The 23,312-nt window shown below is 42.3% G+C and overlaps 1 protein-coding gene across 1 annotated transcript in view; it reads left to right on the forward strand.

The window, feature by feature from the left end:
• NMNAT2 (nicotinamide nucleotide adenylyltransferase 2) overlaps positions 1-21,794 on the forward strand; it is a 74,037-nt gene extending 52,243 nt beyond the window's left edge. The window contains exons 5-11 of the mRNA XM_056531875.1: positions 3,822-3,952; positions 7,653-7,729; positions 10,150-10,194; positions 10,305-10,381; positions 10,531-10,632; positions 16,535-16,602; positions 19,643-21,794. Coding sequence (XP_056387850.1) covers positions 3,822-3,952; positions 7,653-7,729; positions 10,150-10,194; positions 10,305-10,381; positions 10,531-10,632; positions 16,535-16,602; positions 19,643-19,745 — 603 coding nt within the window. The 3' untranslated portion in view covers positions 19,746-21,794. The remainder of the gene's footprint in view (positions 1-3,821; positions 3,953-7,652; positions 7,730-10,149; positions 10,195-10,304; positions 10,382-10,530; positions 10,633-16,534; positions 16,603-19,642) is intronic.
• Positions 21,795-23,312: the final 1,518 nt, after the last annotated feature.

A 23,312-nucleotide genomic window follows, 5' to 3' on the forward strand; every position in this document is an offset into this window, starting at 1 on the left:
CAAGACGGGTCTGATTCCACAGAAGAGCACAAATTGCTGAAAAGGTTAAAGGGGTTATCCAGGAAAAAACTTTTCATATATATATATATATATATATATATATATATATATATATATATATATATATCTCAACTGGCTCCAGAAAGTTAAACAGATTTGTAAATTACTTCTATTAAAAAATCTTAATCCTTCCAATACTTATGAGCTTCTGAAGTTAAGGTTGTTCTTTTCTGTCTAAGAGTTCTCTGATGGAAACGCCCAGTTAAGAAGCAAATTCCCATAGCAAACCTCTTCTAAACTGGGCGTTTCCCGAGACACGTATCATCAGAGAACTCTTAGACAGAAAAGAACAACCTTAACTTCAGAAGCTCATAAGTACTGGAAAGATTACGATTTTTTAATAGAAGTAATTTACAAATCTAAGGAAAAAAAGGGGGGGTACCAAATGCCTCTAGATTAATACCATAAAATGGTACATGATGATGAAATTACAGAAAAAATGATAAATCGGACTGTGCTTCACTTTAAATGATGTACAAATTTAATATAAAAAATAAAAAATACAAATAAATAATACAGATCTAATACAGAAATGCCTCCTACCACAGGGCCCTTGTGGGGAGGTGAGATAATTAAATACAAAACATATATTAAAAATATTTTTGTAAAAATTATAGCATGTGAATTACGTTCTACCGCTATCTCAATATATTGTAAACCGACATAGTATACTTTTGTGCGGTATACTCCGTTCCCATGTGATTTAGAACAGTTCACAAAGTGATATAGTTACCAACTCCTCAAGGTGGTTTTGGCTGGACGTCCGAGAGATAAATATGTGAGGACTGTATTCAGCGCTAGCGTGCGCTTACGGTGACGGGCCCGGATGCCACAGGCCAAAAAGTTCACCGGTCACGGAGTAATGGCAGGCTCGATGGCAGATGCAATGGAGGCTTTATCCAGCGCTGGCATGCGCTTGCGATGACGGGCCCGGTTGCCGCAGGCCAAGGAGAAGTCACCGATCACGGAGTGGCTCCGGAGATGTAGATATACTCGGAGATATATGGATCTTGCTCCGGAAACAGGGGAAGGAAAGCCTCGTGGAAGATCTCTCGGCGTCTGGTGGAATGGCGGATGAGTTGTAGCCAGGTGTACAATCAGCAGGTGATGGAGTTGTATCGGAGATAGATGATGGCGGTTTGTAGATTGCGGTAGTCATGCAATAAATATTTTAGTCATGAGAAATATTTATTGCATGACTACCGCAATCTACAAACCGCCATCATCTATCTCCGATACAACTCCATCACCTGCTGATTGTACACCTGGCTACAACTCATCCGCCATTCCACCAGACGCCGAGAGATCTTCCACGAGGCTTTCCTTCCCCTGTTTCCGGAGCAAGATCCATATATCTCCGAGTATATCTACATCTCCGGAGCCACTCCATGATCGGTGACTTCTCCTTGGCCTGCGGCAACTGGGCCCGTCATCGCAAGCGCATGCCAGCGCTGGATAAAGCCTCCATTGCATCTGCCATCGAGCCTGCCATTACTCCGTGACCGGTGAACTTTTTGGCCTGTGGCATCCGGGCCCGTCACCGTAAGCGCACGCTAGCGCTGAATACAGTCCTCACATATTTATCTCTCGGACGTCCAGCCAAAACCACCTTGAGGAGTTGGTAACTATATCACTTTGTGAACTGTTCTAAATCACATGGGAACGGAGTATACCGCACAAAAGTATACTATGTCGGTTTACAATATATTGAGATAGCGGTAGAACGTAATTCACATGCTATAATTTTTACAAAAATATTTTTAATATATGTTTTGTATTTAATTATCTCACCTCCCCACAAGGGCCCTGTGGTAGGAGGCATTTCTGTATTAGATCTGTATTATTTATTTGTATTTTTTATTTTTTATATTAAATTTGTACATCATTTAAAGTGAAGCACAGTCCGATTTATCATTTTTTCTGTAATTTCATCATCATGTACCATTTTATGGTATTAATCTAGAGGCATTTGGTACCCCCCCTTTTTTTCCTTATATATTATTTTGTACTAGTATTTTTTTGGTGTAAATACTTTCCATTTAGCCTCGATTAATTTATATTGTGAGCTGCACATACCCCATTTTTTTAATTTACAAATCTGTTTAACTTTCTGGAGCCAGTTGATATATATATATATATAAAAAAGTTTTTTCCTGGAATACCCCTTTAATGCTGGCTATGATAAAATGGCATTCGAAGACATAGTTTGCTGTGCATGAAGCATTGTAACCAGTGTCTCATTAGAGTCACCATGCCATGATGACTTCTGTCCACTGCTAAAAGCACCTACAGTGTCAGTACCTAGTTTTAGAACTGGACCATGGAGCAATTGAAGAAATATATCAAAAATACTTGTGCATCTGAGATAGATAGCACCAGGATGCACTATAGAAAGCAGACAAACTGGTGGAGGCAGTGTGATGCTCTGGATATTGGGGGGTATTTATCAATTTTGCCTGTTGAAAGTTTCTTTTTACCCTTTTTTTTCACTTTGGTTTTCGTGGACATGCACCAAATTTATCATTTGGTGCAAGTTGTTAGTAATTTTGGCTCAAATGTTGAAATCAGCCGTTCACAGCGCCTTTTACACAGAACTTACCGCCACAGAGGACGGCGTATTTTACCCTGTAGGGCAGCCATTTCGGAGACCCTCCTGCTGTATATCAGCAAGCCAAGGACGTGAGTTATTTTCTTTTGTGGGGTTTATAGCCACCATGTGAAATGGATTTTATTTAGTTTTTTTTGGTTACTTTAGTGCAGTGGTCTTCAACCTGCGGACCTCCAGATGTTGCAAAACTGCAATTCCCAGCATGCCCGGACAGCCGTTGGCTGTCCGGGCATACTGGGAGTTGTAGTTTTGCAACATCTGGAGGTCCACAGGATGGAGACCTCTGCTTTAGTGCTTTACCTTTCCTGAACCTGTGTGGCCATGTCCAATGCTGGCTCAACGGAGGGTGAAGGTTCCTCAGGATAGTATTGAGCAGCCCTTTTTAATGTATTTTGACGCCTTTACATTTTCTTACATTGCTAAGTGTGTCTTCCAAGTGCAAAATTTCTTGGCGGTGATTTGCGCAAAAAAAAAAAACAGGATTTGAATTTTGAATTACTGACTAAAGTTGAAATCACACACAGGACCGTGTGATTTTTGAGAAAGTTGTAAAAATGACAGTGGAGAAGATGCGCCAAACTTTGGCGCAAAAAGACATTGCGCCAAAGTTACATTAAAAAAGACACATAAATCCTTTGATAAATACCCCCCAATGTTCTACTGGGAAACCATGGGTCCCGACATTCATTTGGATGGTACTGTGGCATGTACCACCTATCTAACCATTGTACAGAACAAGCACCCCTCTTCAGGACAACGATATTCCCTATTGGTAGTGGCCTTGTTTTGTTGTTTAGAACGATTATGTGCAACGCCGCACAAGAAATAACAGATCAGGAATGGTTTGAGGAAAATGTAAAGAAGTTCACGGTGGGGATGTGGCCTCCAAATTCCTCAGCTCTCAATCCAATGAAGCATTTGCGGGTATTTACTAGAAAAACAAGTCCACGAAGGCCGCACCTCAAATCTTACTGGACTTGCTGATCTACTGCTAACATCCTAGTGCCGGATACCACCGGACACCTTGTGGAGCCATTGTGGCAGAACAAAGGGGACTTAGACAATATATCTATTTTTAATGTCATGGCTGATTGGTGCATATATCAGTACTGCTGCCAGGACTAATAATGATGGAGCTATTTTTTATTTCCAGAGGGTAACTGGCTGCATTCTGTCTAATGTGAACACCCCATCAGTCACCCCCGTTATTGGTCAGACCCTGAACCAGCCTACACAGCCCGTCTATCAAAACAACAACCTCACCAACAAGCCCACGGCAGGCAAGTGTATGCATGATCGGTATATGTACCCGAAAATGGATCCCAAAAGAACACTCGCAGGGAAGACTTCCCATGATATCTGCACTTCGTCTTCATTCTCCTGGGGCCTCCATTATAGAGCCGTCTTCTGATAGTATTGCCAACCTGCAGAAGACATAGCACTTTGTGACCTACAAATAGGGGGGATTTATCAAAATCTGTCCAGAGGGAAAGTTGCCTAGTTGCCCATAGCAACCAATCAGATCGCTTCTTTCATTTTCAACAAGGCCTCTGCAAACTGAAAGAAGCGATCTGATTGGTTGCTATGGGCAACTGGGCAACTTTCCCTCTGGACAGGACTTGATAAATCTCCCCCATAGATCTTTCTAGCCATTCTAGCGGAGCTTTGAAACCCATTAGGTCCTAATGATTCCCATAGACTAGAGGATAAAGGAAATATACCTCCCAATATTTCTCGTAGCCATAGGGGTTAGGATTCATGGTGTTATAGGGACACCCATTAATGCCAAGATTCCTCAGCAGTTTTTTTTTTACACATTATGACTAGTGTTGGGCGCGAATATTCGCATTTAAAATTTTTATTGCAAATTCGCGAATATTGCGAATATATTCGCTATTTATTTGAAATTGAGAATATTTGCTTTTTTCCCGCATATGCGCATATGTGAATATTCGCATATTCCTTCTTTTTACTTGTGGGCCAATAATAAGAATGATTCAAATACACTTGTCAGAGATTATCAACAACATCCCTAGCAACCAATAGTAAAGTTGCCCACCCCCTCACTGGTGTCTTCCTCAAATACGCGATTATGCGAATATTCACATGTGCGAATATTTGCATATAACGAATATGCGAAATTCGCGAATATAGGACGAATATTCGTCTATATATTCGCGAAATATCGAGAATTCGAATATGGGCAATGCCGCTCATCACTAATTATGACAAAAAATAGTAAACATACAAAACTATTAACACCAAAACCTATAATAACTTATAAATAATGTACAGGCTGAATTCAAATTTACATTGACAGACATTTTTCCAGAGCAATACAGGAAATATATCAATGGAGAACAATAGATAAGTTCTGAAAGGCTCGGGCTAAAATGTCCCTCCAAATTGCAGAAATTTGGAGGGAAAGAGTAAGGGGTACAGAATCTTACATGCCTGTGTATGTAGAATTACTATCCTAACTTACCGTATATACTCGAGTATAAGCAGAGTTTTTCAGAACGATTTTTCGTGCTGAAAACACCCCCCTCGGCTTATACTCGAGTGAACTCTCCGCCCTCAGTGGTCTTCAACCTGCGGACCTCCAGATGTTTCAAAACTACAACTCCCAGCATGCCCGGACAGCGGATGGCTGTCCGAGCATGCTGGGAGTTGTAGTTTTGAAACATCTGGAGGTCCGCAGGTTGAAGACCACTGCGGCCTTCGTCATCATCCAGCCCCCCCAAACCCCCCTATCCCTCCCCACCGGACGGTCCCTGAAGCACAGATGGCCCGGACCAGCTCACCCTTCCTTCCCACCGAGGGGAGGTGAGTACAAAACTAAATGACGAGAGCCACAGTGGTCTTCAACCTGCAAACCTCCAGATGTTTCAAAACTACAACTCCCAGCATGCCTGGACAGCCATTGGCTGTCCAGGCATGCTGGGATTTGTAGTTTTGAAACATCTGGAGGTCCGCAGGTTTAAGACCACTGTTCAGAAATTGACAGACGGTGATGATGACATGGGGATGATGACAGGCGGTGATGATGAAGGGGTGGTGTGGGATGATGACAGGCGGTGATGATGAAGGGGGGATGATGAAGGGGGATGATGAAGGGGGGATGATGACTGGCGGTGATGATGAAGGGGGGGTGTGGGATTATGACAGGGGGATGATGACAGGCGGTGATGATGAAGGGGTGGTGTGGGATGATGACAGGGGGATGATGACAGGGGGATGATGACAGGGGGATGATGACAGGCAGTGATGATGAAGGGGGGATGATGAAGGGGGGATGATGACAGGCGGTGATGATGAAGGGGGGTGTGGGATGATGACAGGGGGATGATGACAGGCGGTGATGATGAAGGGGGGATGATGAAGTGGGGGATGATGACAGGCGGTGATGATGAAGGGTGGGATGATGAAGGGGTGGATGATGACAAGCGGTGATGATGAAGGGGGGATGATGACAGGGTGATGATGATGATGAGGATTAAGACCATGAGGATTGAAGACCACTGTTCAGACATTGACAGACGGTGATGATGAAGGGGGGGTATGGGATGATGACATGGGTATGATGACAGGCGGTGATGATGAAGGGGTGGTGTGGGATGATGACAGGCGGTGATGATGAAGGGGGGATGATGAAGGGGGATGATGAAGGGGGGATGATGACAGGCGGTGATGATGAAGGGGGGGATGGGATTATGACAGGGGGATGATGACAGGCGGTGATGATGAAGGGGGGGATGGGATTATGACAGGGGGATGATGACAGGCGGTGATGATGAAGGGGTGGTGTGGGATGATGACAGGGGGATGATGACAGGGGGATGATGAAAGGCAGTGATGATGAAGGGGGGATGATGAAGGGGGGATGATGACAGGCGGTGATGATGAAGGGGGGATGATGAAGGGGGGATGATGACAGGCGGTGATGATGAAGGGGGGTGTGGGATGATGACAGGGGGATGATGACAGGCGGTGATGATGAAGGGGGGATGATGAAGTGGGGGATGATGACAGGCGGTGATGATGAAGGGTGGGATGATGAAGGGGTGGATGATGACAAGCGGTGATGATGAAGGGGGGATGATGACAGGGTGATGATGATGATGAGGATGAAGACCATGAGGATTGAAGACCACTGTTCAGACATTGACAGACGGTGATGATGAAGGGGGGGTATGGGATGATGACATGGGGATGATGACAGGCGGTGATGATGAAGGGGTGGTGTGGGATGATGACAGGCGGTGATGATGAAGGGGGGATGATGAAGGGGGATGATGAAGGGGGGATGATGACAGGCGGTGATGATGAAGGGGGGGATTATGACAGGGGGATGATGACAGGCGGTGATGATGAAGGGGTGGTGTGGGATGATGACAGGGGGATGATGACAGGGGGATGATGAAAGGCAGTGATGATGAAGGGGGGATGATGACAGGCGGTGATGATGAAGGGGGGGTGGGATGATGACAGGGGGATGATGACAGGCGGTGATGATGAAGGGGGGATGATGAAGGAGGGATGATGACAGGTGGTGATGATGAAGGGTGGGATGATGAAGGGGGGGATGATGACAGAGTGATGATGATGATGTTAATGACGGGGGTCTGGATGATGACAGGGGGGGATGATGTATTTCCCACCCTAGGCTTATAGTCGAGTTAATAACTTTTCCTGGGTTTTTGGGGTGAAATTAGGGGCCTTGGCTTATATTCGGGTCGGCTTATACTCGAGTATATACGGTAGTTATTTTAGTAGAAATAATGTAACTTTCTAAAGTATACATATAAAACCTGTTTATTCCTGGAAAACATCAACAGGTAGATCAATTTGATGGATTATAATGGATTATAGTAAAAAAATAATTATTCATAAACTACGGGAAAAGTGTAATGTGTGAACTAGTGTATATATAAAAGTGTAGATATTTTATAGTACCTAATTGTTCTTTACTTCTATTAGTGAGGTTTCTGGGGAAAGTTGGAGAAGGACTGAGTCGTATGTGCTGTGTCCGTCCCAATCTTCAACGCGTTACATTTGTAGGTAAGTTTTAGAAGACGCCATGGGGAAAATGTATTCAACCCTTTTTACTTACTCAATCCTTTTTTTTTTTTCAAGGTTGCACTTTCTTCTATATGCCAATTTGCTCTGAGCAAAATGTATAAAATTGTCACAATTTGTATGATGAATATATGCACTTTTTTGTCACATGGTTTGTACATGACCTGAGTTGTGTGGACATGTGCACAATTATTATTTTTTTTTTAATTTTTAAAAAGTCACATACAATAAATGTGTCTAAAAAACCATGATATGTAATCCAAGCCCCATTTTAAAGGGGTACTCCGGTGGAATTTTTAGTTTTATTTAATTTTTAATAAACTGGTGCCAGAAAGTTAAACATATTTGTAAATTACTTCTATAAAAAAATTAATAAAATCTTAATCCTTCCAGTACTTATTAGCTGCTGAATACTACTGAGGAAATTCTTTTCTTTTTGGAACACAGAGCTCTCTGCTGACATCATGACCACAGTGCTCTCTGCTGACACCTCTGTCCATTTTAAGAACTGTCCAGAGTAGGAGAAAATCCCCATAGAAAACATATGCTGCTCTGGACAGTTCCTGAAATGGACAGAGATGTCAGCAGAGAGCAATGTGCTTGTGATGTCAGCAGAGAGCACTGTGTTCCAAAAAAGAAAGGAAAGAATTTCCTCTGTAGTATTCAGCAGCTAATAAGTACTGGAAGGATTAAGATTTTTTTAATAGAAGTAATTTACAAATCTGTTTAGTTAATTAAAAAAAAATGTTTTCCACCGGAGTACCCCCTTAAGGCCAAAAAATAAAAAGAAGTACGTTAGTACTCGTCTGGCAGTAATACTATTGTCCCTATTGTTGGGTTGCAGCTACCTATACACGTTTTTAGCAAAAGATAAAAATGATTAGCATGGTGAAAAGTTGATACATTTTAAAATGTGCAAGAAAACATATGTAAATGCTTAGTAAATTCCCACTTTATTAATTTACTACGTATTTTACAATCATCAAATGAGTGCTATGTCCTGCAGTAGAGATGAGCGAACTTACAGTAAATTCGATTCGTCACGAACTTCTCGGCTCAGCAGTTGATAACTTTTCCTGCATAAATTAGTTCAGCTTTCCGGTGCTCCGGTGGGCTGGAAAAGGTGGATACAGTCCTAGGAGACTCTTGATTTATGCAGGAAAAGTCAGCACCCGCCGAGCCGAGAAGTTCGTGACGAATCGAATTTACTGTAAGTTCGCTCATCTCTATCCTGCAGGGGTCACTATATCTGCATTTATTATAAGTTGGGATTTGTGGCTTTGCAAGACAAAAAATAATACTGCAAACTGCTATAAATGATATAATATGAAATTAACCAGAATTGAACAGAATTTTGAACATATTTAGATAAGAAAAATGGTTTTCCAGGGTGGATATGCACAGCTTAGCCTCCTTTTACAATCATCTGGTCATATGTGACGTCACTTTACTGCAGTGTATCCCAACCAGGGTGCCTCCAGCTGTTGCAAAACTACAACTCCCAGCCTGCCCGGACTGCCTTCGACAATGATCTGGTCATATGTGACGTCACTTTACTGCAGTGTATCCCAACCAGGGTGCCTCCAGCTGTTGCAAAACTACAACTCCCAGCCTGCCCGGACTGCCTTTGGCAGTCCAGGCAGGCTGGGAGTTGTAGTTTTTGCAACAGCTGGAGACTCTCTGGTTGGGAAACACTGGTATAGTGCAATATCTTGGGAGTTGAAGGATTGGTTTGATAAATACCGGCCATTGCATGGACAGTATTTTTTATATAAAATACTGGCAGGTGGTCGAAATACCAGCTGGGCAGGCTGGGAGTTGTAGTTTTGCAACAGCTGGAGACTCTCTGGTTGGGAAACACTGGTATAGTGCAATATCTTGGGAGTTAAAGGATTGGTTTGATAAATACCGGCCATTGCATGGACAGTATTTTTGATATAAAAATACTGGCAGGTGGCCGAAATACCAGCTGGGCAGGCTGGGAGTTGTAGTTTTGCAACAGCTGGAGACTCTCTGGTTGGGAAACACTGGTATAGTGCAATATCTTCTGAGTTGAAGGATTGGTTGGATAAATACCGGCCATTGCATGGACAGTATTTTTGATATAAAAATACTGGCAGGTGGTCGAAATACCAGCTGGGCAGGCTGGGAGTTGTAGTTTTGCAACAGCTGGAGACTCTCTGGTTGGGAAACACTGGTATAGTGCAATATCTTGGGAGTTGAAGGATTGGTTGGATAAATACCGGCCTTTGCATGGACAGTATTTTTGATATAAAAAATACTGGCAGGTGGCCGAAATACCAGCTGGGCAGGCTGGGAGTTGTAGTTTTGCAACAGCTGGGGGCACCCTGGTTGGAAAACACTGCTTTACTGATTGTGTCTTTTTTTTTTTTATTTGACAGATGAGAATGCAAACTTGGGCACAGTTATGAGGTATGAAGAAATAGGTAAGTGTCCTAGAGACAGGATGGGGCTGGTAGTGCCGAGGTGGCGCTCTCTCTATGGTACTGTTGACATTGGTCTTCTCACTCATACACTTGCTGTCCTTCCTACCCAGAGCTGCGGATCTTGCTCCTGTGTGGTAGTGACCTGCTTGAGTCCTTTTGTATCCCTGGCCTCTGGAATGAGTCAGATGTGAGTATTGTTCCTTCTGTTGTCTACAGTCCCTTCTACTTTCCTTCTCCTTCCGTGTATGACTGATGCATTGAGTTATGGAATGTGGCTGACCGGATGTCTACATTTCTTTCTTCCTCACTGATCTATGTTCCTGTATTTACCTGTAGATGGAGGTGATAGTTGGGGATTTTGGCATCGTGGTTGTGCCACGTGATGGTACAGACACTGAGCAAATCATGAATCACTCATCAGTTCTCCGGAAATACAAGGTGTGTTGCGCTCTTATCTACATACTTCCTATCGATATCTGAATTTGGTCATGTTTGTGCTAAACTTCGGGCTGTATTTCTTTTACAGTTTTAGGGAACATTTGTATAAATCCAGCTCATGATAGTTTAAAGGGGTTATCCAGAAAAAAAACTTTTTTTTATATATATATATATCAACTGGCTCCAGAAAGTTAAACAGGTTTGTAAATTACTTTTATTAAAAAATCTTAAACCTTTCAGTACTTATGAGCTTCTGAAGTTAACTCCTTGGGGGCGGAGCCCATTATAACCCTAAGGACGGGAGCATTTTTTGCAATTCTGACCACTGTCACTTTAAGCATTAATAACTCTGGGATGCTTTTACTTTTCATTCTGATTCCGAGATTGTTTTTTCGTGACATATTCTACTTTATGATAGTGGTAAATTTTCGTCGATGCTTGCATCATTTCTTGGTGAAAAATTCCCAAATTTGAAGAAAAAATTTAAAATTTAGCATTTTTCTAACTTTTTTGCCACTTCCAAATATATCATATATTAATTCACATATACAATATGTCTACTTTATGTTTGCATCATAAAGTTGACATGTTTTTACTTTTGGAAGACATCAGAGGGCTTCAAAGTTCAGCATCAATTTTCCAATTTTTCACAAAATTTTCAAAATCAGAATTTTTCAGGGGCCAGTTCAGTTTTGAAGTGGATTTGAAGGGTCTTCATATTAGAAATACCCCATAAATTACCCCATTATAGAAACTGCACCCCTCAAAGTATTCAAAATGACATTCAGTAAGTTTGTTAACCCTTTAGGCGTTTCACAGGAATAGCAGGAAAGTGAAGGAGTTTTTGAAATTTTACAAGGGGTAATAGGAGAAAAAGCCCCCCAAAATTTGTAACCCAATTTCTCTCGAGTAAGGAAATACCTCATATGTGTATGTAAAGTGTTCGGTGGGTGCAGTAGAGGGCTCAGAAGGGAAGGAGCGACAATGGGATTTTGGAGAGTGAATTTTGCTGAAATGTTTTTTGGGGGCATGTCACATTTAGGAAGCCACTATGGTGCCAGAACAGCAAAAAAAAAAAAAAAAAAAAACACATGGCATACTATTTTGGAAACTACACCCCTCAAGGGGTCCGGTGAGCCTTAACACCCCACAGGTGTTTGACGACTTTTCGTTAAATTCGGATGTGTAAATGAAAAAAAAATGTTTTCACTAAAGTGCAGTTTTTTTTCCAAAATTTACCATTTCTACAAAGGGTAATGGGAGAAAAATCCCCCCCAAATTTGTTACGCAATTTCTCCCGAGTACGGAGATACCCCATATATGGCCCTAAACTGTTGCCTTGAAATACGACAGGGCTCCAAAGTGAGAGAGCGCCATGCGCATTTGAGGCCTGAATAAGGAATTTGCAATAGGGGTGGACCCGATTACAAGGATGGGGCTTGTCTCCACCAAAACCCTACTGCAGTGTTTCCTAAAAAGGGTGCCTCCAGCTGTTGCAAGACTCCCAGCCTGTCAGGACAGTCTATGGCTGTCCGGCAACACTGGGAGTTGTGGTTTTGCAACAGCTGGAGGCGCCGTTTAGGAGACGTTTTTCATTTTTATTGGGGGGGCACGTGTAACCCACTGTTAACCCTCCCGTGTGAATGGGCCAGATATTGCAGAACTACACGCCCAGCATCCCTGACTGTCTGGCCATGCTGGGAATTGTAGTTTTGCAACATCTGGAGGGCTACAGTTTGGAGACCACCTTATGGTGGTCTCCAAACTGTACCACTTCAGATGTTGCAAAACTACAACTCCCAACATGCCCAGACAGTCAGTGCATGCTGAAAGTTGTAGTTTTGCAACATCTGAAGGACCACAGTTTAGAGACCACTATACAGTGGTCTCCAAACTGTGACCCTCCAGATGTTGCAAAACTACAACTCCCAGCATGCCCAGACAGCCTTTGGCTGTCTGGGCATGCTGGGAGTTGTAGTTTTGCAGCTTTTAGAAGGCCACAGTGAAGATCACTTATCGCGATCTTCACTGCAGCCTTCTCCGCCGGCCGCTCTCCCTGCTGCAGCCGCTGCTCCGTGGATGCCGCCGATGCCGCCTCCGAAGGTCCGGGTAAGCCGGGCCATGCTCCCCCCTCTCCACCCGTGTTCCCCCGCTCTGTACCGACTTCCGATTGGTGACCAGAGCGGGGGAAATGAACTCTAACCCCCCCCCCCCCCCCCCTCCTGCCATTGGTGGCCAGCCTGACCGACCAATGGCAGAGGATAGGAGGGGGTGGCAACACTGCCATCTCGCTCCTATCCTTTAGGCTGTTCGGAGCTTGCTCTGACAGCTCCGATCAGTCTTATTTTCCGGGCGATCGGGTCACCAGTGCACCGATTTGCCCGAAATGCGGCAAATCGCAGGTCTGAATTGACCTGCGATTTGCTGCGATCGCTGACATGGGGGGGTCTCAGGACCCCCCTATGCATTGCCACGGGATGCCTGCTGATAGATATCAGCAGTCATCCCGGTCCGATCACTGCCCGGCGAGCGGCAGTGATCGGAAATGCCGAGGTCGTATGGATACGCCCTCCGTCCTTAAGTGACGGGACGCGAGGGCGTATGCATACGCCCTTCGTCCCCAAGGAGTTAAGGTTGTTCTTTTCTGTCTAAGTGCTCTATGATGACACGTGTCTCGGGAACCGCCCAGTTTAGAAGCAAATCCCCATAGCAAACCTCTGCTAAACTGGGCGGTTCCCGAGACACGTGTCATCAGAGAGCACTTAGACAGAAAAAAACAACCTTAACTTCAGAAGCTCATAAGTACTAAGAGGATTAAGATTTTTTAATAGAAGTAATTTACAAATCTGTTCAACTTTCTGGAGCCAGTTGATATATATAAAAAAGTTTTTCCCTGGATAACCCCATTAAACAGATTTGTAAATTACTTCTATAAAAATCTTAATCCTTTCAGTACTTAAGAGCTGCTGAAGATGAGTTGTTCTTTTCTGTCTAAGTGCTCTCTGATGACACCTGTCTCGGGAGCTGTCCAGAGTAGAAGCAAATTCCCATAGCAAACCTATTCTTCACTGTGCAGTTCCCGGGACACACAGAGATGTCAGCAGAGAGCACTGTTTTCCAGACAGATCAGAACAACTCAACTTCAGTAGCTGATAATTATTGGAAGGATTAAGATTTTTTAAATAGAAGTCATTTACTAATCTGTTTAACTTTCTGGAGCCAGTTGATCTTAAAAAAAAATACCCCTTTAATAAAAAAAAAATTCTTAGTGTGGGTTCACACCACGATTTTGCTATACGGTTTCATAAAAAAAAAAAAAACATGTATGCAACCGTACAGAAAACCGTGCCCATAGACTTCCCATTCAAAACATATGCACCATAATGTATACGGTTGTCTCCATTTTTCAAACCATACGTTTTTTTCCTTTTTTTTTTCCGGACAGAAAACCGTGGCATACCACATTTTTTTTTGTCCGGTTAAAAAAACGTATTTTAACATAGGACTCTATGAGAACCGTAAGCGTTTACGGTTCAGTCCGGGTTTGTCTATCCGGTTTTTAACGAAATTCGAATATTTGAACGAAATAATACGAATTTCAATAGAACAACTGTAACTTTATTAAATAAAGGTGAAATATACAAAGAAAATATCGATTTTTCATGATAAAAACTGTATTTTAGTGAAGACAGTTTGGTCTGTTTTTTGTAATCCGGTTTTCTAAAAAAAAAACATAAAAAAACTGTATAGCAAAATTGTGGTGTGAACCTACCCTTACTTATGTCACCACCATTAAAAGTATGTTCTAGAAATGTGCATAAAGACAAGCATTTGATACGTTTTGGACAGCAAGTCCTAAAGGAAGGACAACCTGTCCAAAATGCGTCTTTATGCATATATATGGAATATTCTTTTAATGGTGCCTAAATAAAGTTTTTTTTTTATGGGACTTTCATCTGCTGGATTTACATTCATTCATCGTCTTTGGCGGCTTAGGCTCTGGCTAAGCCATGCAAGGATGATTCCTATGAGGATAGATGAGCTGACCAAGGAGTGATCCAATCCCCAATGGTGCATTCCACTGGCACCCAATAGACTCTGTTGATTTATAATAGGGTCTGTTGTATTGTAATCCATACATACACAGCAACAAGGTAAAGAAACCATGGCTGGTCCGCTATAACATAACACTACCAACAAAATAGAACCAGATCATGTAAAATATAATTAGCTTTTATTAACACATAGGCAAAAAATACATACAATAAAAAATGAAAAGAGGATAAAATAAGGCACTACAATAACAGTCACAGAAGATGGGGGCAGGCAAGTAATGTGGACCTACATGGAGTACAGGGAATAACTGGTGTACCATAGAAAATACGAATGTAAACATGAAAGAGGTCACTGAATATCATTACAAAATGTCCATAAGCATATGAGTGACAAGCAGTATAACATTGACACATCAAAGAATGTCCTAAAAGGGAAAAAGTGCAATGAACGGAGAGTAACCAAGGGAGAAATGAATGAGACATGCCATGCAGCCACACACCTACCTCCTCCTACCCCAACGTACATTTCGCCTGTGCTTCGTCAGGGGGACCCCAATAGGGTCTATCAGGAATAGATAGTATCATGGGGGGGATTTGGCACAGATTTTTTGGTTATAGTATTAATCGAAAGCCACAATGCAGATGTGAACAGAGTGTTAAAGTGTCCCTGTCATTTAAAAATGGTTTAGAAGATCCTCACGCCGCCCCGATCATGAGAACAAGCATGGAGAAGTACGCAACTGTTTAGTTTACTCCCTGGATCACTGCCATCTCTGCCCAGTTGCACTAGATGAGCTCCATAGATTTGTAGCTTATGTCATGCAACTGGATGGAGATAGCAGTGAGCCATGGGTGGGGGTCTCAGGACTTTTAAATGACAACAAAACTTTGACTTGATAAAATGAGATTTTTTTTTTAAATCAACTGGTGCCAGAAAGTTAAGCAGATTTGTAAATGACTTCTATTAAAATAATCTTAATCCTTCCAGTACTTATTAGCTGTTGAATACTACAGAGGAAATTGTATTCTTTTTGGAACACAGAGTTCTCTGCTGAATCACAAGCACAGTGCTCTCTGCTGACATCTCTGTCCATTTTAGGAACTGTCCAGAGCAGCATATGTTGCTATGGGGATTTTCTCCTACTCTGGACAGTTCTTAAAATGGACAGAGATGTCAGCAGAGAGCACTGTGGTCATGATTCAGCAGAGAGCTCTGTGTTCTAAAAAGAAAAGAATGTCCTCTGTAGTATTCAGCAGCTAATAAGTACTGGAAGGATTAAGATTTTTTAATAAAAGTAATTTACAAATCTGTTTAACTTTCTGGCACCAGTTGATTAAAACAAAAAGTTTTCCATCAAAGTACCCCTTTAAATACACCTTCCGCCATACTTTGTAAAGGGAAGGTGGTGTTATACACAAGATGGAATTGTAGTATTTCAGTATTTTAGTTGATGCCACATGTTATTTTCATTTGTAGGATTTATATCACACTAAAACAGAATAATATCTCAAGGTTTACCATGCTAATAATTAGAGATGAGCGAACTTACAGTAAATTCGATTCGTCACGAACTTCTCGGCTCAGCAGTTGATGACTTTTCCTGCATAAATTAGTTCAGCTTTCAGGTGCTCCGGTGGGCTGGAAAAGGTGGATACAGTCCTAGGAGACTCTTTCCTAGGAGACTCTTTCCTAGGACTGTATCCACCTTTTCCAGCACACCGGAGCACCTGAAAGCTGAACTAATTTATGCAGGAAAAGTCAGCAACTGCCGAGCCGAGAAGTTCGTGACGAATCGAATTTACTGTAAGTTCGCTCATCTCTACTAATAATGATCCTTCCCTTACAGAACAACATCCTTGTGGTGAAAGATGACACCAACCATCCGATGTCCCATGTGAGCTCCACCAAGAGCAGGTAATACATATACCATTCCCAAGTGTATGTTGTTAGTGCACGCTGCTATCTGGCACAATCTATTTACTGGCTACTTAACTGGAATAAATATTTGATATTTGAAATATTTGATGGATGTTATTGTTAGCAATAAGCTTTCTTTGGGGACTGGCAGGCAGTGCAGTCTGTATATGAGCATGACTTGCTAGGGTAAGCAGGTGGCATTGCTCTACGGCTTATACAATTTGGGCACCTTCAGAGTGCCTGTCTTTTTCTGTATGGATAATATAATGGGTTTTAATTATCCAAACACAGCGACATCCATAAAAGTGTTACCGGACGTCTGGTTCTGTAGGGAATCTGTCAGCTGTATTCGCTTATATGAGTTTCAGAAAATGTTGGAGTGTGAAAGCAAACTGTACTTTTCCTAGAGCTGATTCCAGCTGTAAACTTTTATTTATCTGCCAATTGTCAAGGGGTTTTAGTGCCACTGCCTGGAACGCCTCCTCGCTTGCCCTCACCTCACAGACCCTCCTTACTGAAATGTATGCCAGACAAAGAGGGTGGGGGAACAAAGGGATGTGCCATGCTGTGGTGCTAACACAACTTGGCCACACCTCCTTGACACTTGGCTGAGAATAAAAAAGGGATTCTAAAAGTTTGGCAATCACCATCAGCTCCAGGGAAGCTACAGCTTGCTTTTATACCCTAACAACTATCCAACAGTTTGTGTAAGGCTGGGTTCACACTACGTTTTTCAACTATGGTTCCCGCATACGTTTTCATTAGTGAAAACGTATGGAACGGTATTGAAAACCGTATACATAGGCAAAGCATTGCAAACCCTATGCACCCTGATGCATACAGTTGCGTACGATTTGCTTGCAATACTCCAAACCGCGTTTGACCACGGTTTTGACTCCAGTTTTAAAACCGTATTGCAACCGCATACTTTTATTTATTTTTTTAACATGGACGTCAATGGGAAACGCACATGTATACGGTTCCATACGGCAAAACCCTATGCGTTTTTTCTTTGCACATGCGCATTTGCATCCTAAAGTCCCCACCCAAGACCCCTCCCATTAAAAATGGACAGAATTTTCAAAAACGTATGTTTATAAAAATAGATTAAAACGGACGGAACAGTATGCACAGTATACTGTTTAAAAACGCATACGATTTACTTTTTCCCATACTGTTTCATCCGTTTTTTTTCCATTATGGTTTTTGATAGAAAACGTATTCGGGAACCGTAGTTGAAAAATGTAGTGTGAACCCAGCCTGACTCATATCAGGAAATACAGCTGACAGATTGCGGCCTGTTGAACGTTGGACGATTATTCAGGCCTTTCCTAATAATTGGCACATGTAAAAAGGCCAGTGATCCGCTGACAAAGAAAGCCGGGAAAACGCTTATTTATCGGCTGATCACATCTCTTGTGCAGGCACTGAAATCAGCGTTATCAGCCTTACATTGCCTCAAGTAAACAGGGGATGTACGGTTAACAAAAATAAAATTAAAGGGCCTCAAAAATGATCCAGCATTCTTTTGTGTGTGATCATTGAGCCATGTAAAGATTCTTTAAAGGAGATATCCAGTGGTGAACAACTTATCCCCTACCCTAAGGATAGGGGATAAGTTGCAGATCGCGGGGGGTCCGACCGCTGGGGGCCCCCCCCACGATCTCCTGTACGGGGCCCCGACAGCCCGCGGGAAGGGGACGTGTCGACCCCCGCACGAAGCGGCGGCCCGACACGCCCCCTCAATATAACTCTATGGCAGAGCCGGAGCGCTGCCTTCGGCAATCTCCGGCTCTGCCATAGAGATGTATTAAGGGGGCGTGTCGGCCGCCGCTTCGTGCGGTGGTCGACACCCGCTATCTGGCCTGAGAGCCTGGCCCCCGTACAGAGAGATCGCAGGGGGCCCCAGCGGTCGGACCCCCCGCGATCTCAAACTTATCCCCTATCCTTAGGATAGGGGATAAGTTTTTCACCACTGGACTACCCCTTTAAGAAAGCGCTATTCAACAAGACCAGCCCTTTTTATCGTGCAACTGTTAGCCCATTTGAAAGGGGTATATAAACTTGCGTAGAAAAAAGCACGGAGCACTGACCGTATCTTCCAGAAGGTGTCCTTTGTTGGAATTCACAACATATCCATGTGTACAGGTGGGGAGAGCGGACGCCAAGTGGAGATGGGCGGGCACAGCCCGCCCATCTCCACTTGGTGTCCGCTCTCCCCACCTGTACACATGGATATGTTGTGAATTCCAACAAAGGACACCTTCTGGAAGATACGGTCAGTGCTCCGTGCTTTTTTTCTATGCAAGTTTATATATGTTTGGATACTTCACCACGTAGCAGCACTGCCAGTATTGCATATACTAGGTCCGGAGTGATCTGCAGCCATATGAGGGTCACTTTTATACACCTGATGATATCATAAAACTACCCCATACCTACTTTGCACTACCCCATACCTACTTTGCTACATAAGACTATATATTCCATGTGAAAGGGGCCTTAGCCTTTCCAGGTGAACAAGGCTCATCTGCAGTACCAGGAACCACCACACTTACATGGATGTGCTGTGCTAGGATAACTAATGATGTGACAATGAAGCTCTAGTGAGCACGACAGACCATTCATTACAATGACTGGTGTGCTCTGGGATCCCTACTTACCATACAGGTAGGCCATAAACATATTCTTACAATGTCCCGTCTCTCTCCTGCCCAATATGGCGGCTAACAGAACAGAGTAGATTACAGTCAAAGTGAGATAAGACAGACTTTAGGTTTAGTGACATCTTAACTACCTAAAAATGAAAGATGCAATATGTATTGTATATGCTTTATTTCAAAATTGCAGTTGTCATGCTAAGAACAATTTTTAACTTTTTTGAGAATAGGTAATATAGACGCTAGATAATATAATATTCATGTAACCGAGCTATAAGTAACACTAAATCAGAAGGGCAAATTTCTGTCCTGCATAAGAGCAGTATAGAGGTTGCATCTATACCCCATTTGACGCCCATTTTTTTTGTCTCCTCCAGGTTGGCCTTGCAGCATGGAGATGGACATGTGGTGGATTATTTGGTGCAACCCGTCATTGACTATGTACTGAAAAGTCAGCTTTATATCAATACATCGGGGTGACCGAATCTGTTCTTACTCTAGGTGACGCCCCATGCTCACCTTCGTCATCACAGTACAATGTGTTATTCCTCACTACTCCCTACAGTCTCCTCACAGATCATGATACCTCTTTACCCCACTCATTACTGTCCTCCTCACCTCTATGCCTTACTCATTCACTTATAATATCTTATGACTCCAAAGCCCAAGGTGAGGACAACGCTCGCTGTACTTCTGGTGGGAGTGCTTGGGGCAGTGTTTTTAAGGTGTGCGTCTAAACATTAGAACCATTCTGTATATATTATGGGGAAGGTGGGGTATAACATAGCCCATTCAGTGCCCGGCACATCATGTCATGCTAGGTGGGCATATATTTTTTCCCCTTAACATCAGGTGGGAGTGGAAGTATGATACCTTTATTACTCTCTTTAAATAGATTTTCTCTTTTATTAGGAATAGGTCAAACATCCCTGTTCTCTTTCTATCAATAGAGAAAAGGGTGATAACAAGAAAAGGGGGGTGTTGCTACATTTCCCCTATATGCATTCTGCATGTAACTGGCATGTTCTTCCTGTGCTTATATCTCCATAGTGTTATCATAACCCCTGCCCAGGAGGAAAAGGTATAGGACTCACTAAAAAGTGCAACAATTGATACGAAACTAGTAGAGAACCTTCATTGGGCTACTATAGGAGGGTAAAAATACTTTTAGCAGAAAGTGATCCTGAGCAGAAGGTGCAGAAAGTACATTGGGGGGAAGCTATTCTGGAAGAATGTCTATATGTAGCCTCAGTATTCAATCCAGCCATGTCACGTGGTGCCATAGACCCATGTACACCCCATCTTCCCAAATTCATGACTTTCACTGATCCCATTGATCAGTACTGGCAATTTCATATAAGATGAGGTAGCATTGGTGGAAGCTATTTTGGAAGCACGCCTCTATGTAGCCTTGATATTATGTTCCGCCATGTCAAAATGGTGCCAATAAACCTTACATATGCCCCGCTCTTCCCAAATTTTTGACTTTCAATAATTGCTTTAACAAATTGGAATTTGGGATTTCATATAAGATGAAGTAGCAGTTTTAAAGATGTTACCATCCTCCAACCGCAGACACATTTCCAACTTGTGTAGGCCTTTTGTAGGTACCAGGGCTCATGCATGAGCTACTACCATTTAAATTGGACATTTATTTGGATATAAGGGATCCAAGGTTGTTGTGTTGGTTATAAAAGACTTATAATCACTTAAATAAGAATATAAAGTTAGTGTAGTTATAAATTAGAAACAAAAAGATTGTAGAGTAATATAAAATACATTTGAAAGGGCTATCGATGAGCATGAGTATTGTAGGCTGTAGATATAAAAAAAAACAACTTAATACTGAAATCTGAAATGTTTTTAAACCCATCATATAAAACTTGGTATTAGTTGGGGACAATATACCATGATAGTCACTGCAGCTATTGTCTACATGATCCTATAATGGATTGATGCTCTGGGGACCTTAATAATGCCAGCATGCATCTTTTCATATTCTCACCATTAATGGAGCCTGAACCATATAAACATGCTTTGTATACATCAGCGCCCATCCCTCCTCATCTTATGTTGGCTCGGCTTTCTTTAGGCATGTAATAGATACATTTCCTACGCTAATGGGGTACTGTTGATGAGGACTCCAAAAAGATCAGATACGACCTATAGGAATACAAAGGGTAGTCCAATGTCTGAGATCTCTTGTGGCTACTGGCCCCAAGCACGATGTACTACTGTCCCCTATTGACTTGTTTCTGGGACCCTTTTCCAACATGTCTGCTTACAGATATGTTGAGGAAAGTCAAATCCTAAGAATAATTGACTTTCGAGTGGCCATAAAGAGTTGGAAATAAAGGACCAGAAGGGGTTAACTGAAATTTATGTAAATTGTGGGGGAAAAAAATGTATTTAAATAGTGGGGGGTTATAGTCTCACGTCTGAAGGGTTTGACTGCAGTTCTTGACTAGTGTATGGTACTGTTCATATTAATGTCGCTGTTTTACCAATAAAGATTTTGCTTTGCTAGAATGTGTGAGCTGTGATATTGCCGAAAGAAGAAGGTCAAATGTGATCATATTTTATTAATAAATAAATAAGAACAGTACAAAGCAGATTTGTTGTGGTCTCTATAGGAGAGACAAAATTCACTGTTTCAGGTAGTTTTATATAGGAGTGAGTCCTCTCTGTCCACAACAGAACATATATTTCTCAAAATAAAATACCTCAATAGGTGATCATAAAGTTAAAGGAGTTCTCCAACTGAAATCTTTTATCCCCCGCTGTGCCCGGGCTGTAAAACTATACATAATAAACTTTCACTTACCTGCCTACGATCCCCCGTTGTTCCGATATCGCCGCCCGTGCTGCGGTCCCTGTCAGCTTCCTCTTCCTGCGGGTCGGTGACTTCACTCTGCGCTCAGCCTATCAGCGGCCACGACGGGACATTGCTGTGATAGGCTGAGCGCAGAGTGAAGTCACCGACCCGCAGGAAGTGGAAGAGACCGGGACCAGAGAACGGCCGGCGATATCGGAACAACGGGGGATCGTAGGCAGGTAAGAGAAAGTTTATTATGTATAGTTTTACAGCCCGGGCACAGCAGGGGTTAAAAGTTTTAGCTTAGAGAACTCCTTTAAAGGGGTATTCCGGTGGAAAACATTTTTTTTTTACATCATCTGGTGTCAGAAAGTTAAACAGATTTGTAAATAACTTCTATTAAAAAAATCTGTACTTCCAGTACTTTTAAGCAGTGGTATACTACAGAGGAAATTCTTTTCTTTTTTAAATTCTTTTTTGTCTTGTTCACAGTGCTCTCTGCTGACACCTGATGCCCATGTCAGGAACTGTCCAGAGCAGCATAGGGTTGCTATGGGGATTTTCTCCTGCTCTGCACAGTTCCTGATACAGGCATCAGGTGTCAGCAGAGAGCACTGTGGACAAGACAAAAAAGAAATTCAAAAAGAAAAGAATTTCCTCTGTAGCATACAGCTGCTAAAAAGTACTGGAAGGCTAAAGATTTTTTAATAGAAGTAATTTACAAATCTGTTTAACTTTCTGGCACCAGTTGATTTAAAAAAAAAAATAATAATAATTCCACTGGAGTACCCCTTTAAAGAGTAACTCTCATTAAAACTAATTTTTGCTATTGGACTCCTTATAGTAAATAAAAAATATTTCTAATATACTTTGTTTAAAAAAATGTTTTATATGTTTCTGTGTTTTATTTGTGCATAAAAAAGCTCAAGAGCACATTTTCCCGCATCTTATACACAGAAGTCTAAACACAGAAAGTGCAGCCTGGAGTGCTGAGGGGGGGGGGTCCAGCCTCATCCAATCATAGCTCCTCTCACACTTAACTGCCATATGCTGTTGGTTGGACACACCCTCCTCAGCACTCCAGGCTGCACTTCCTGTGTTTGGGCTTCGGTCCAAAGTGTATAAGATGGGGGGAAATGTGCTCTTGAGCTTTTTTATGCACCAATAAAACATAGAAAACTTCATTTTTTTTTTAAACAAAGTATATTAGAAATCTTTTTTATTTACCATAA

Source organism: Hyla sarda, chromosome 7 (assembly GCF_029499605.1).
Source record: "Hyla sarda isolate aHylSar1 chromosome 7, aHylSar1.hap1, whole genome shotgun sequence".
Taxonomy (NCBI): Eukaryota; Metazoa; Chordata; class Amphibia; order Anura; family Hylidae; genus Hyla; species Hyla sarda.